Source organism: Myxocyprinus asiaticus, chromosome 35 (assembly GCF_019703515.2).
Source record: "Myxocyprinus asiaticus isolate MX2 ecotype Aquarium Trade chromosome 35, UBuf_Myxa_2, whole genome shotgun sequence".
Lineage (NCBI taxonomy): Eukaryota > Metazoa > Chordata > Actinopteri > Cypriniformes > Catostomidae > Myxocyprinus > Myxocyprinus asiaticus.
The window spans coordinates 33,311,714-33,325,263 of record NC_059378.1 but is presented as its reverse complement, the minus strand read 5'-3'; the positions used below and the strand labels follow the sequence as shown (position 1 = coordinate 33,325,263).

General features: G+C 41.2%; 1 protein-coding gene across 1 annotated transcript in view; it reads right to left on the bottom strand.

Annotated features, from left to right (window-relative positions):
- camkvb (CaM kinase-like vesicle-associated b) overlaps window positions 1-13,550 on the bottom strand; it is a 103,954-nt gene that overhangs the window by 26,347 nt on the left and 64,057 nt on the right. The window contains exons 2-3 of the mRNA XM_051673480.1: window positions 12,845-12,951; window positions 11,964-12,095 (exon numbers count right to left, since the gene is read on the bottom strand). Coding sequence (XP_051529440.1) covers window positions 11,964-12,095; window positions 12,845-12,939 — 227 coding nt within the window. The 5' untranslated portion in view covers window positions 12,940-12,951. The remainder of the gene's footprint in view (window positions 1-11,963; window positions 12,096-12,844; window positions 12,952-13,550) is intronic.

The following is a 13,550-nucleotide window of genomic DNA, read 5'->3' as shown; positions in this document are numbered from 1 at the left end:
CGTCTCAAGGCAGCTAGCAGACGTTCGGATTAGCCAGTTTGTCTGCTTCCTGACCTGGGCCCCAGTTAGTCAAATATTATCACTATAAAGACTATGAGCCAAATTATTAGAGAAGAGAGCGGCACCTTCCTTGGAGGGATGGACTCCATCTCTCTTTATCAGGTCAGGTCTACCCCAAAAACTCATCCAATTGTCTATGAATCCTGTGCTATTCTCCAGACATCACTCAGACATCCAGCCATTCAGTGACTCTAATCTACTATAAACCTCATCACCACGATGAGCAGGGAGGTGGCCAGAGCATATTACAGTGTCTGACATTGTTTTTACAAGTTCACACACCTCTTTAACATTATCTCTAGTGATCTCTGACTGGCAAAGCCGGACATCGTTAGTGTTAACATGAATAAAATGTTTAGAAAATCTATGTTAAGCATTAGCCAGCACTTGTAAATTTGATCTGATGTCAGACGCTCTTGGCACTGGAAATGTATTTAATGATAGTGGCTGGAGTCTCTATTTCCACATTCCTTACAATGGAATCTCCTATAACCAGGGTCTTTCAACATGATTCTCAGTGGGAGCATCAATGAGTGGGCAGAATCAATTGGAAACCCTAACAGGAACAGGAGAGTGGTGTCGCTTTGCTAAGCGAGTATGCTGCCGAGATGTCACCCAAACGCCCTGCTGCGGGAACCAAAGTGTGTGTGTTGCTCGCTGTTCTACCTGCATCCAAAACAGTATCTACCGTCTTCTCTTTCTCACTGACCTCCACTAGCGTTCAGATGCGTGTCTCTAACTCATTAACCTTCTCAGTCAGCCTGACTAATTCCTTACATTTATGACATGTAAACCTCTCACTGCTGATGGAAGAAGCTACAGTAAACATGTGGCATGCAATGCAGGAAGCAATAATATGAGCGGATGCCATGACTTACCGCAGTTGTTTGTTGTTGTTATGGTTGTTCTTGAGCGGCGAGGATTTGAGATCGATGTGAGTCTTTCACGCAATAGTTTGCTGTTGTTGTGTTGGTTCCTGATTAGCAGATGTTTGAGATTGATGCAATAATCCGTGTAAAACACAGAGTAGAAAACAAATGCGTGCAGTTGAAATGCGAGATGTAGACAAGTGGAAAAAAGAAAAGAAAACGGGTGCACACAGTAATATGCACGCAGTTGAAACAGTAGAAAAGCAGGGGGAAAAAACTAAGCACGTGGTAAAATGGCCAAGGATAAAATGATGAGATTAGAGGAATAAGCCTGAGATGAGGCTTACAAATATGGTAAATGCCCCCATCAATGCTATAAAAATGGCATCAAGCTTCATCAGTTTCATTGATTTTCCATCGCTCAAGTGCAGAAGCTCTCCAGATGATCCTGGACAGTGAGAAAGAATTAAAAATGTCCTCTCATCAGAAGAGTGCGACTCTGATGATGAGGCAAAGATCTTCTACACAGAGATAACAACCTCTACGCTTTAACCATAGGCGTGAGCATAATAGTCAACTAGCATGTTACGACAGTAAGTCACCATTTGCAGACACCATACAAATGAATGGAGAGTGTCGTAAACTAGTAATGGGAAGTCCGATTCATTTCTGCGAACTGCTTCTTTCGGAGAGTTTGTTTCCATGAACTGGTCCAAAAACCAATTTAGCAGTTCTTTTACATTATCATCTAATGATGTCTCTCTCTAGCACGTAATTTTAACATCCCGGAGTCATGGTTTTCATACTCAAACATTTAAATAAAGCCATAAGTGAATGCATATTGCTGATATTACATATTATTCAATTAAATTATAATAATAATGTTGTTTATTGTCATCAGTGTTTCATTCTGTGATCTTGCATGTCGAATATGACTGACAAATATTGATTAAATCTTGGATATGTTTTCTACATCAAAGTTTTGCACCTAAAGCACCCAATACAGACACTGATGCACAAACGCAGATATGTTCTACATTTCTAAAGTATGTAAAGATAATAAAATAGTCTAAATCAACTCACCAGAAACCATGATTCAGCTTATAAGAATTTAAAATATAATCTGCATGCACAATAAACAATAGTACAATTCATTTACATCTCTCAACTGAAAAGTTTTTGCATGTTTCAACTGAAATGTTATTTAATAAAACTAGCCATCAGCATATTCCCAGTATGTTTTTGTTTTTTTGTTTTTTTTGTCATTAAAAAACGTACAGTTCGCCCCAGGCTCGTTCATGTCCTTGGTACCCGCATGCTCATAGGATCAGCAGCTCACTTATCAGACTCCTCTGTAATCCTCTGCAAACTTCGACAGTTCGTGGGACCAGCTCATTCTGTTCTTTTTGAGTTGGACACGACTGAAGAGCTGACTTTCGATTCTGCCTGTAGGTTTGATTCCTTCATTTCAAATAGGTTATTTGGTTCAATAACCAGTCTAGTAACTCGTAAGAGCTGCCTGCCTGTATTAGTAACATCGAGTAAAAATGCCTACTTAAGTCTCAAGACCTTCATTTGCAAATATTTGTAAATAATTCAAAAATAACACAGAAACAAACATCTGTAAGTTTATAAATGTTTTACTTGGCTACTGCCATTAACATCTCAGCATATAGCAAGTCCTTTGTAATCCTTTGCAAACTTCGATAGTCAGTGGGACCGGCTTATTCGTTTTTTTTTAGTCTGACAGTTCGACGTGCTGTGTAGCCAGTACATTTACTTCAGTTGTGCATCTTGCGTCATCAACCCGGAACTAAAGTTTGATTCAATTTGATGTTGTGAACCGGCCCGTCTGGTTACTTGCTAAGAATTGGCTCAAAAGAACGATTTGTTCAAGAGTCGAACATCACTATTGTAAACTGACACCTACCTGTCGCAAAATCGTCTGTGATTTGCCTTATAAAACAGCAATTTTATCATAGTAAACTCCACACATAGTTCATTCTAAAGGATTGTTTAGTGTAAAACATGTTGAAGATAGGCAGACCGGCAGTCAGTTCATTAAGTGATTAGCTGTTTTCTCACAAAAGCAGTTTAATCAGCACACTGAAGGAACTCCTCCAGAGACATCCATTCAAAAAGAACGGTGTCTTGTCTCCTCACCAGTGTACCACCCATATAAGGTCTGTCTCCTCTTCAGACAGGCTGTGGATGAGGGCATGCAGGTGTCATTTAGTTTTCAGTGCAAGTGAAAATTTTACCGAGTAAGTGCACATTTACCTGCTATTTTACAGATGTTTCATTTTGTTTATGTACTGTGTGATAATAGGGTACAATGGGGCAAAAGGCTCCATGGGATAAAAGGCTCCTTTGATTTTATTTTCTCCCAAACCACTTGATAGCATATTTTTTTCAAAGTGGGCATTGACTTATTCAATCACAAAGGAGATTTATTTGTTTATAGAATACTTGAGAGGTAATTAAATGTCAAATATGACCAGAAAAAAGCAACTTTTCCTTAGGGCGTGCCTTTAGAACCCGTTGTACCCTGCATACAAAGTATATTTGCGTGTATGGCATTACAAAAATCTTGTTTTTATTTTTTTATGAGTGGGCAATATAGTATTTGTGATTGGTAATGTTAATAATATAGTTGCTATGATCCTGTTATCAGCAGTTATTAACTTTGTTAAAATCTGTGTGCTCAAAAATGTGCCTTTGACCCTCATTATGTTACGACCTCAGTCTGACAGCCCTCTCCTTTCTGTTGTCTGTTAAAGTGTTTGTGTCTGTCTTGTGTTTGAGAGCATGGCTCTTTGTGTTGCCTGTTTGTTTCTGTTGTTTAATAAAAGTATTTTATTTTCTCTCACTCCTGCACTTGGGTCCTTCTTCCTGCTTATGTACTATGACACATTATTTATATTTGGATTATATTGTGCACTACGTTGTAAATAAGCAAAAAATAATCTTACTTTTAGTCTCCTCACAATCTTTTTGTTTCCTCACAGTGGCATTACACATTGATAACCCCATTAGGGGGTGGGCCATTATCATCCTAGGTGAGAAGTACATCAATATGTACTTCATTCAGCTATGAAATCAGACATCAGAAGACTACAAAGGACAGTTCGGACTGCTGAGAGGATTATTGGTTGCCCCCTGCCCCTCCTTCAAGAACTATACACTTCCAGAGTGAGGAAAAAGGCTTGAAAAATCACTCTGGACCCCACTCACCCTGCCCATTACCTTTTTGAACTGTTGCCTTCTGGCCGACACTTCAGAGCTCTGAGCACCATAACCGTCAGGCACAGGAACAGTTTTTTCCCTCAGGCTATCCATCTCATGAACAGTTAAATTGCCCCATTGAGCAATAACTATGTGCAATACACAGTTTAGTCTTTTTTATATTTATCCAACACATCCAACCTATTCTGCCATTTCATTCCTCTAAAAAACACAAACAACAACAACAAAAAAAATAACATTTGCACTGTACATAACAGATTTGTATTTTGCACTGTACATAACAGATAACAGATTTGTATTAGATTTGCACTACATATGTGTATATGTGTGTGTGTGTGTGTATGTACGTATGTGAATAATTATTTAAATTTTTATTTTAATTATCTATGTCTTGCTGCTGTTTTTGTATTGTTGTACACTGGAAGCTCCTGTCACCAAGACAAATTCCTTTTATGTGTAAGCATACTTGGCAATAAAGCTGATTCTGATTCTGATATTGTTTATATTTCCAAAACAAAAGGTGTCATACAAAAGTTCAATCAATGTAGTGTTTTATGTGAATGAATGGACAGGATGGTTTTCACCACATGTTGTAACAAAGACTCTGGTCTACACAATCCAGCACTCAAAAGTCTTGTGAATTTTTTTAAATATGTGTTTTATGGCCCTCAGTGTCCTTAATTTTTCTTTCTAACCAAGTTTAAACTTGATTTTCTCAAAAATACAAAGATTACATGTTGGTCACATATTATTGTAGCACAGTTTGTGCTTAATGCAGTGTAATGATACTTTTGCAATTAATAAGGTGTAAGTAACTGAAATAATCAAATCAAATCAAACCAAATCACTTTATTGTCACACAGCCATATACACAAGTGCAATGGTGTGTGAAATTCTTGGGTGCAGTTCCGATCAACATAGCAGTCGTGACAGTGATGAGACAGTACCAATTTACAAAAACATCAAATTAACACAGCACAATTTAAACATCTGATATACACATAATTACACTCAACAATATACAAATAATAACATGCACTGTACAGTATACAATATGCACTATATAGATACACATTATTCAATAAAAAAATATATATATATATATAAAAAGTATATATAGTATATATATAATGTACAGTATGTACTGTATTGACATTCAGGCTGTCGGTTGATAGTCAGATGTTAGGAGAGAATATAATTTAATAATAATATAATTTATGACAGTCCGGTGTGAGATATAAGAGTAAGGGTAATAAAGTGCAGTGCTGATGTATTTTGATCGTGGGAGATCAAGAGTTCAGAAGTCTGATTGCTCGGGGGAAGAAGCTGTCATGGAGTCAGCTGGTGCGGGTCCTGATGCTGCGATACCGCCTACCTGATGGTAGCAGTGAGAACAGCCCATGGCTCGGGTGGCTGGAGTCTCTGATGATCCTCCGAGCTTTTTTCACACACCGCCTTGTATATATTTCCTGGAGGGAGGGAAGCTCGCCTCCGATGATGTGTCTGGCAGTTCGCACCACCCTTTGCAGTGCTTTGCGGTTGTGGGCGGTGCTATTGCCATACCAGGTGGAGATGCAGCCAGTCAGGATGCTCTCTACAGTGCAGGTGCAGAACCGTGTGAGGATGTGGCGGTTCATTCCAAACTTCCTCAGCCGTCTCAGGAAGAAGAGGCGCTGATGAGCCTTCTTCACAACGACTTCAGTGTGGATGGACCATGTGAGTTCCTCAGTGATGTGGACACCCAGGAACTTGAAGCTGCTGACTCTCTCCACTGGTGCTCCATTGATGGTGATGGGACTGTGTTCTCTGTCTTTTCTCCTGAAGTCCACCACAAGCTCCTTTGTCTTACTGACGCTGAGGGAGAGGTTGTGCTCCTGACACCAGTGTGTCAGAGTGTGCACCTCCTCTCTGTAGGCTGTTTCATCATTGTCAGTGATCAGACCTACCACCGTTGTGTCATCAGCAAACTTAATGATGGCATTGGAGCTATGTGTTGCCACACAGTCATGTGTGTACAAGGAATACAGTAGTGGGCTGAGAACACAGCCCTGTGGGGCTCCAGTGTTGAGGGTCAGTGATGAAGAGATGTTGCTGCCTATTCTAACCACCTGGCGTCTGCTTGACAGGAAGTACAGGATCCAGCTGCACAGCGAGCTGTTTAAGCCTAGAACCCGGAGTTTCTCATCTAGCTTGGAGGGCACTATGGTGTTGAATGCTGAGCTGTAGTCTACAAACAGCATTCTCACATAAGTGTTCTTTTTTTCCAGGTGGGAGAGAGCAGTGTGTATTGTAGATGCAATGGCATCATCAGTGGAGCAGTTGTTGCGGTAAGCAAACTGCAACGGGTCAAGAGAGAGAGGCAGCACAGAGCAGATGTAATCTCTGATTAGTCTCTCAAAGCATTTGCTGATGATGGGGGTCAGAGCAAGTCATTTAAGCAAGTTATTTTTGATTGCTTTGGAACAGGCAAAATGGTGGATGTTTTAAAGCATGTGGGGACTACAGACAAAGAGAGGGAAAGGTTGAAAATATCCGTAAAAACACCAGCCAGCTGGTTCGCGCACGCTCTGATGATGCGGCCCGGAATGCCGTCTGGGCCCGCGGCTTTGCGGATATTCACCCGTCGGAAGGATCGTGTTACATCCGCTACAGAGACGGAGAGTGAACTAACCTCTGTAGCTTCAGCCGCGAGAGCTCTCTCCGCGAGGGCGGTGTTATTTCCCTCAAAACGAGCATAAAAAGTATTTAGCTCATCCGGGAGAGAGGCAGCGGTGTTCATGGTGGAGTTTTTATTCCCTTTAAAGTCCGTGATGATGTTAATTCCCTGCCACATGCTTCTAGAGTTGGTGGTGTTAAACTGTCCTTCAATCTTGCTCCTGTACTGGCGTTTTGCGGTTCTGATAACTGGCTTGTTTATGCTCCTCCGCATTCCCGGAATTAAAAGTGGAGGTCCGCACGTTAAGTGCCGCGTGAACATCGTTATTTATCCATGGTTTCTGATTCGGATAGATCCGTATTGTTCTGGTCGGAACCACGTCCTCCACGCACTTTTTGATGAAACACATTACGCTATCAGTGTAAAGCTCGATGTCGTCATCAGAGGCGGACCGGAACATCTCCCAGTCCGTGTGATGAAAACAGTCTTGAAGCATGGAATCTGATTGGTCCGACCAGCACTGGATCGTTCTGAGGGTGGGTGCTTCCTGTTTCAGTTTCTGCCTGTAAGCGGGCAGAAGCAGAATGGAAGAGTGGTCCGATTTGCCATATGGTGGGCGGGGGAGGGATTTGTAGCCATCCCGGAAGGGAGAGTAGCAATGGTCCAAAACCCGGTCCCCTCATGTGTTGAAACTAATGTGCTGGTGGTATATTGGTGCGACCAAATTTTAAAATTTTTTTAAACTGGCTTTATTAAAGTCCCCAGTCACAATGAACGCGGCCTCAGGGTGCGTGGTTTCCTGCTCACTTATACTCCCATACAGTTCCTTGAGTGCCCGGTCTGTGTCGGCTTGTGGGGGAATGTACACAGCTGTGATAATGACCGCTGTGAATTCCCTCAGTAGCCAGAATGGTCGACACAGAAGCATAAGAAATTCCAGATCAGGAGAGCAGAAAGACTTGACAGAATGTACATTCCTCTGATCACACCAGGATTTGTTGATCATAAAACATACACCACCTCCTCTGCTTTTACCTGAGAGGTCTTTCGCTCTGTCCGCTCGGTGCACGGAGAACCCCACGGGTTCAACGGCTGAGTCTGGAATCTCCGCAGACATCCAAGTTTCCGTAAGGCAGATAATGCAGCAGTCCCTTGTATCTCGTTGGAAAGAGATCCGCGCTTTCAGCTCGCAGAGCTTGTTATCTAGAGACTGAACATTTGCCAGTAGAATAGTGGGTAGCGGGGGTCGATTTGCGCGGCGTCTTACTCTGATGAGAACGCCAGCTCTGTTTCCCCTTTTCCTTTTGCGTTTCCGTGGCCGGGCTGCCCAGACAAAGGGCTCCGCTTGCGTGTTTGTAAACAGCGGGTCGGCATTGAGAAATTTGAAATTTTAACGGTGTGAAATTGCTGAACCAATGTCCAAAAGTGTTTGTCTGTCGTAGACAATAAGGCAGACAACATCCAAGACAAAAAACATAAGAATTGTGAACAAAACAAACAAAACACTACTATGTTGTGTCGGAGCTCGCAACGCAGCAGCCATACTCGGCGCCATCTTGAGTCCAAAATAAGCACATATGTCAGGGCATGTCAAAACATCTCCAGGATCCAAAAAACATCTCAGACTCCAGAGGGTTAAGGGTAGCGTAGACATATCTCATGCGCTGGAATCCTAGAACCAATGCTTTGCTGTTCTGTCTGCTAAGAAGCAATTGCTGGCAGATAGACACACTAGTAGTTCTGTAGCCCAACTGGCTCACACGAGCAGAGACAGAGCCACAAGTGAAGAATAAAACCCAGTGGCCTGCACCCAAATGGAAGGTAGAGCTTCCTGGACCTCATCCCAGTGGTAAAGTTCCTTCTGCAAATAAAGTTTGCAAACCTTGCTGCAGTTGCTCAAGGCACAAACAAGTTCACAAAAATGGGCAAATTCACAGCTTTAACCAACTCAGTTATTCTGAGCAACTGGCCCCCGATGATTGGCGGCGCTCAAACAGATCAGATCCTTTGTCCATTGACCCACTACTTGGACATGTGGCTGGGTTTTCCTGGGATTTCCAGCTGGGTTCACGAAGTGGCCACTGTGCTTCAGTGGGGTTCTCTCCCACACTGTAGTGATGCGGGACATGCCAATTCTACCTCTCAACTCGGTAGCCATGTCGGCACACATGACTGACAAATGCATTCAGTCTGTTCTCCTACACTTAACGAATGTCAAGCTGGGGAGAACACTGCCATTGCGTCAATTCCAGCGAGCCTGGGCTTGATGGCTGTTGTAGCCACTGTCAGGCTTGCTACCGTTGAGACCTCTCCAGTGCTGGCTCAACTCAAGCTTGAGGCACTATCTGGCATCCCCAACCAGAGCTGTGGAGACTGTATGTCTGACATCTGAACAGGGCTTGTCTGACACAATAAGATTGTCGCAACCAGTGCTAGGCACCAAACTACAGGTCAGGGCCCCCTCGACCAGGCAGCTATATGCATTCAAATGGTGATTCTTTGTTGACTGGTGCTCCTCCTGGGGTGAGAACCCAATGCATTGCCCTGTGCAGACAATACTCTCCTTTCTACAAGAGCGTTTGGATGCAGGACTCACTCCATCCACACTCAAAATATACGTTGCTGCCATAGCTGCTACTGACTCTGGTCAGTAGATTTTTGCGTGGTGTGAGACGGCTAAGACACTCTCGCCATACTACTGTTCCAGTCTGGGACATCGCGCTGGTGTTGAATGTGCTTACAGGTTCCTCGTTTGAACCACTAGAGGCGGTAAGCTTATGCATACTCTCACTGAAGACTGCTACTCCCTTTGGCATCAGTAAAATGTGTTGGGAACCTTCAGGCCATTTCATGCACCAACTATTGCTTAGAGTTCTGACAGAGCCTGTCAAAGGTGTACAAAGTGCTGGCAGCCCCTTTTAGGGCTCAGGTTGTTACCCTGTAAGTATTCTCCTCTCCTCAATTTGAGTCATAATAGGCTTAGAGACTGCACATGCTCTGCCCTGTGAGAGCATTACACATGTAAATTGACCGAACAAGTCAATTCAGGGTATCTAAACAATTCTTTGTTTGCTTTAGAGGTCGTTTACAGGATTGTCCATCTCAAGCAAAGAATTTCCCACTGGGCTGTGGATGCCATTGCACTCGCTTATGATTCTCAAGGCGTACAATGTCCCATTGGCATTAAAGCTCATTCCACCAGAAGTATGTCCTCCTCCTGGGCATCGGCAAAGGGTGTGTCACTAGAAGACTGCAGATCGGGCTTCCCCTAACAATTTTTCCAGGTTTATAACCTGCATATATCTTCCTTCTCTTCCCAGATTTTCACAGAAGAAGAGGGTGGATAATCTAATGATCACTGACCAGTTAGTTAGTGTCATATTGGTATTAGATAAAAAAAAAACTGTGGTCTCTTTATTCCCACTGTTGTCAATGAGAGCATGCAAGCAATATTTCACTACCTTGTTGGCTAGTGTCATTGTACCAAATCCCTTGCCCAGGTGACTGTCCTGCTCCCATCCTTTCCAATAAGTGGGAAGATGTGTTAAGACATTGGACCACTATCCGGTATGGCTAGTGTCTCTTTCTTGTATTGAGCCTTATGATTTACTGTTCCTCCGCTTTCTTTACAATTTTTCAATATGAAGGAGTGGTTATAGCACTGCCTTTTTACTACCCGGTTTGCTAATGGGCATTGCACTACATCAGTAGCATGGCTGCGCTACAGATTTTTCAATGTTAAGGGACTAAGAGATGTGCTCTCCTTTCTTCAGTTGGAAAATTCTGATGGTGTGGCACTGGGCTCTGGCTTATATACTCACGATGATGCAAGCATAGGGCAGAGCGCCAAGTAACACCAGCCATTCAAATTGGCATAATGGTATAGAGTTTCAAGGTCACCGCCCCTAGGAGGACCTCCCACAAAGTCAGCTACTGATGCAGCATCTCGTACTCTCCTTTCAGGATACCAAGGTTACATCAGTAACCGAGACGTTTTTAAGTCTTTTATCTGATTCATTAAAAGAACATGCTCATGAGAAGTATTTATTCGTGAGTTGGACTACATTGGTCTTACAGTTTGTTTGCTTTTGTGTGCAGCTGGTGAAAAAAATGCATTAAAAATACTTGTTTTCTGTTCTATTTCACATCTTTTTATCTCATCCATTCCCATTCAGTTTGAAAATTTGCTTTTGTAAGTCTAGTGAGTCAGAAAGAATATAATTTATTTTGCCATGGTGCATTACATTCAGTGGTGCAGGATATACTGCAGGATATACTGAAATTATCAATTTTACTCATTACAATGAAATAAAAGGTTGATAAATTGCACAATTCTTAGTGTGTGGCAACACATTAAAATAATTAAAATTGATTTGCAAAGATGCAAAGAGTTTATATTTTTAAATCATTATTTTGTTGTAAGGAAATTGAGGACAAACCAGCTTAGATTAATTTGGGAGCTGCTACAGTACACAAATCATACCATAGGGAAGAGAGTGGGTGTTTAATGGAGCTTTAAGGATCATTATTTGTAAATGAAAAGTGAAGAATTATGGTTTTGTGCTGAGCTCTTTTTAAACAAATGAAATGAAATAAAAAAAGCAGACCTGAGCAAGACTGCTGAGGTGGGCTCAGTCTAGAATTATTCTAAAAGTACTGTGAAAGAAATTATAACAGTTAGGTATATTAGAACATTATTATTTACGTATAACATACTATAAGATAGGAAATGCAATATGAGAGCAGCCCTATGAGTTGAAATGGATGACCAGTCTGTTTTTCAGACAGAAGACATCATTCCCTTATTCACACTGCTAAGAGTCCGATCGTGTGACAACTTGTTTGCTCAAGGATATACAATACATCCCTAACAAACATTTTGCTGAGTTCATATCACATGATAAATCTGCTGAGGTCAAATCACATATAACTTGTTAACAACCTATATGTCATGTATGTGTGTTCGGGAGAAGCCACTGGAGCTTCTCCTCCCGGCCGGGTGGTATGAATAAAGTGCTGAGGAAAAGACTGCACTATGTCCTGTAATGTGTTTTGAACACTCTCACTCATGTGAATTCCAGGTGGAGAATTTCCATGACAGTACATTTTGAACAAAACAGTGTGTAACTTACATTTTTAAGATGATAATCTCATTTTTGGCAGCCTTCCGCACTTTTCTTCCATCTTTCTTCAGGAATTTTTTGCAGGTGTACATTTTGAGTGTATTCTTGTCCTTTGCCCTGAAGATCTCACAGAACTCCTCCCTTAAAAAGAAATTAAATTTACTACAGTATACTTTTATTAAAATTATTTATGTTACATGTTAGGGAGGCAAAATATTGCACTGTTTGAAACTAAAATTTCTTCTAAAACTTGGAGTCATTCACATAGGACATCTTAATGCATCTGTGTGCTCTGTTTTAAAAATGTTGGTCTATGTAAACATATTTGACCTTGTGACATGTGTTGCTGTTTTTTTTTTTTTTTTTTTTCAGTATCTTGCAACATAAATGTTTTTTAAGATGGCATGTCAACCTACTGTACAAGACGTTAAACCTGTCTCAAGACCCATGCATTCTGGGCCATTCAGCTCTGTTTAGCTGTTTTTGAACTCTCAAACACACACACACACAAACATCCTGTGTGAATGGCCCTTAAATTAATAGTTCACTCAAAAATAAAATAAAAATCTGTCTTCATGAGATTTGTGAACTATGGTGGTGAAGACTTTCTACTTAAATTTCGATCTGTTTCCAATAGAAAACTATCATATGGCTTCAGTAGACTTGGATTTTAGCGCATTAGTCATTTGGATGAATTTTATGGTGCTTTTTAGTCATTTTTTGGAGCTCCACGTCACCTGTATGGAGATAAGCAATTCTTGAATTGTGTCAGTATCTTACAAAGGCAAAACAAGAACGAATAGTCAAGTAAAATAATGTTCAAATAAGAACTTGTAGCTTAAATGCAGAAACACAGGAAATAAATTATACAATTATAAAATTTCACTTACGATTTAACAACCTGTCCCAGATCATATTTGTCTGTAATTTCCATAGGACTGTTGTAGTCCTTCTTCTCGCCAGGTTTTAAGCAGCCGAATGGCATGGCCCACCCTGCCTTAAAAAAGAAATAAAGATAAAGTGTGAAAGAGGGGTTGATTTATAATTCATTAAACATTGTGTGAATATGTATTACTTACTCACTCCAACCATTCAGCATTAATATGCATGTTCACTTCAAATCATGTTCTGTGAAATGTTTCATTCCAAAGGGAAAAAGGAACTGTGCATAAACAATCTCCTTTGACATTCGCAAACAGAACAAATTCAATGGCCCCAAACAATGAGAGAACAGCAGCGGGAATCATATCTCCACCAATCTCATTTAGAATTAAAACAGCTTCTTTGAGATGAAGCAGTCAGAAAAAGAGAGAAAAAATGCATTTCCCTCCGACAACACCACTGTAACAAGTCAGACAGGAAAAAAGAGCAACTGAATGATTAGGGGCAAAGGAAACAGGGAGATGAAGACAAATGAAAGGCCTTTGTGAGCTTTTTACCATATTTAGAGACTAAATCACTGTGCTTCCCTTCTCCCTAGCCGGAATAAGTTAAATAAGACACCAGACTCTCTTTCTCTTTCTCTTTTGCTTAAAGTGAGACTTTTTTATACATAGGCTAATTGGCAGAGTGTGTTTTAGTTTTTTATAGAAAATC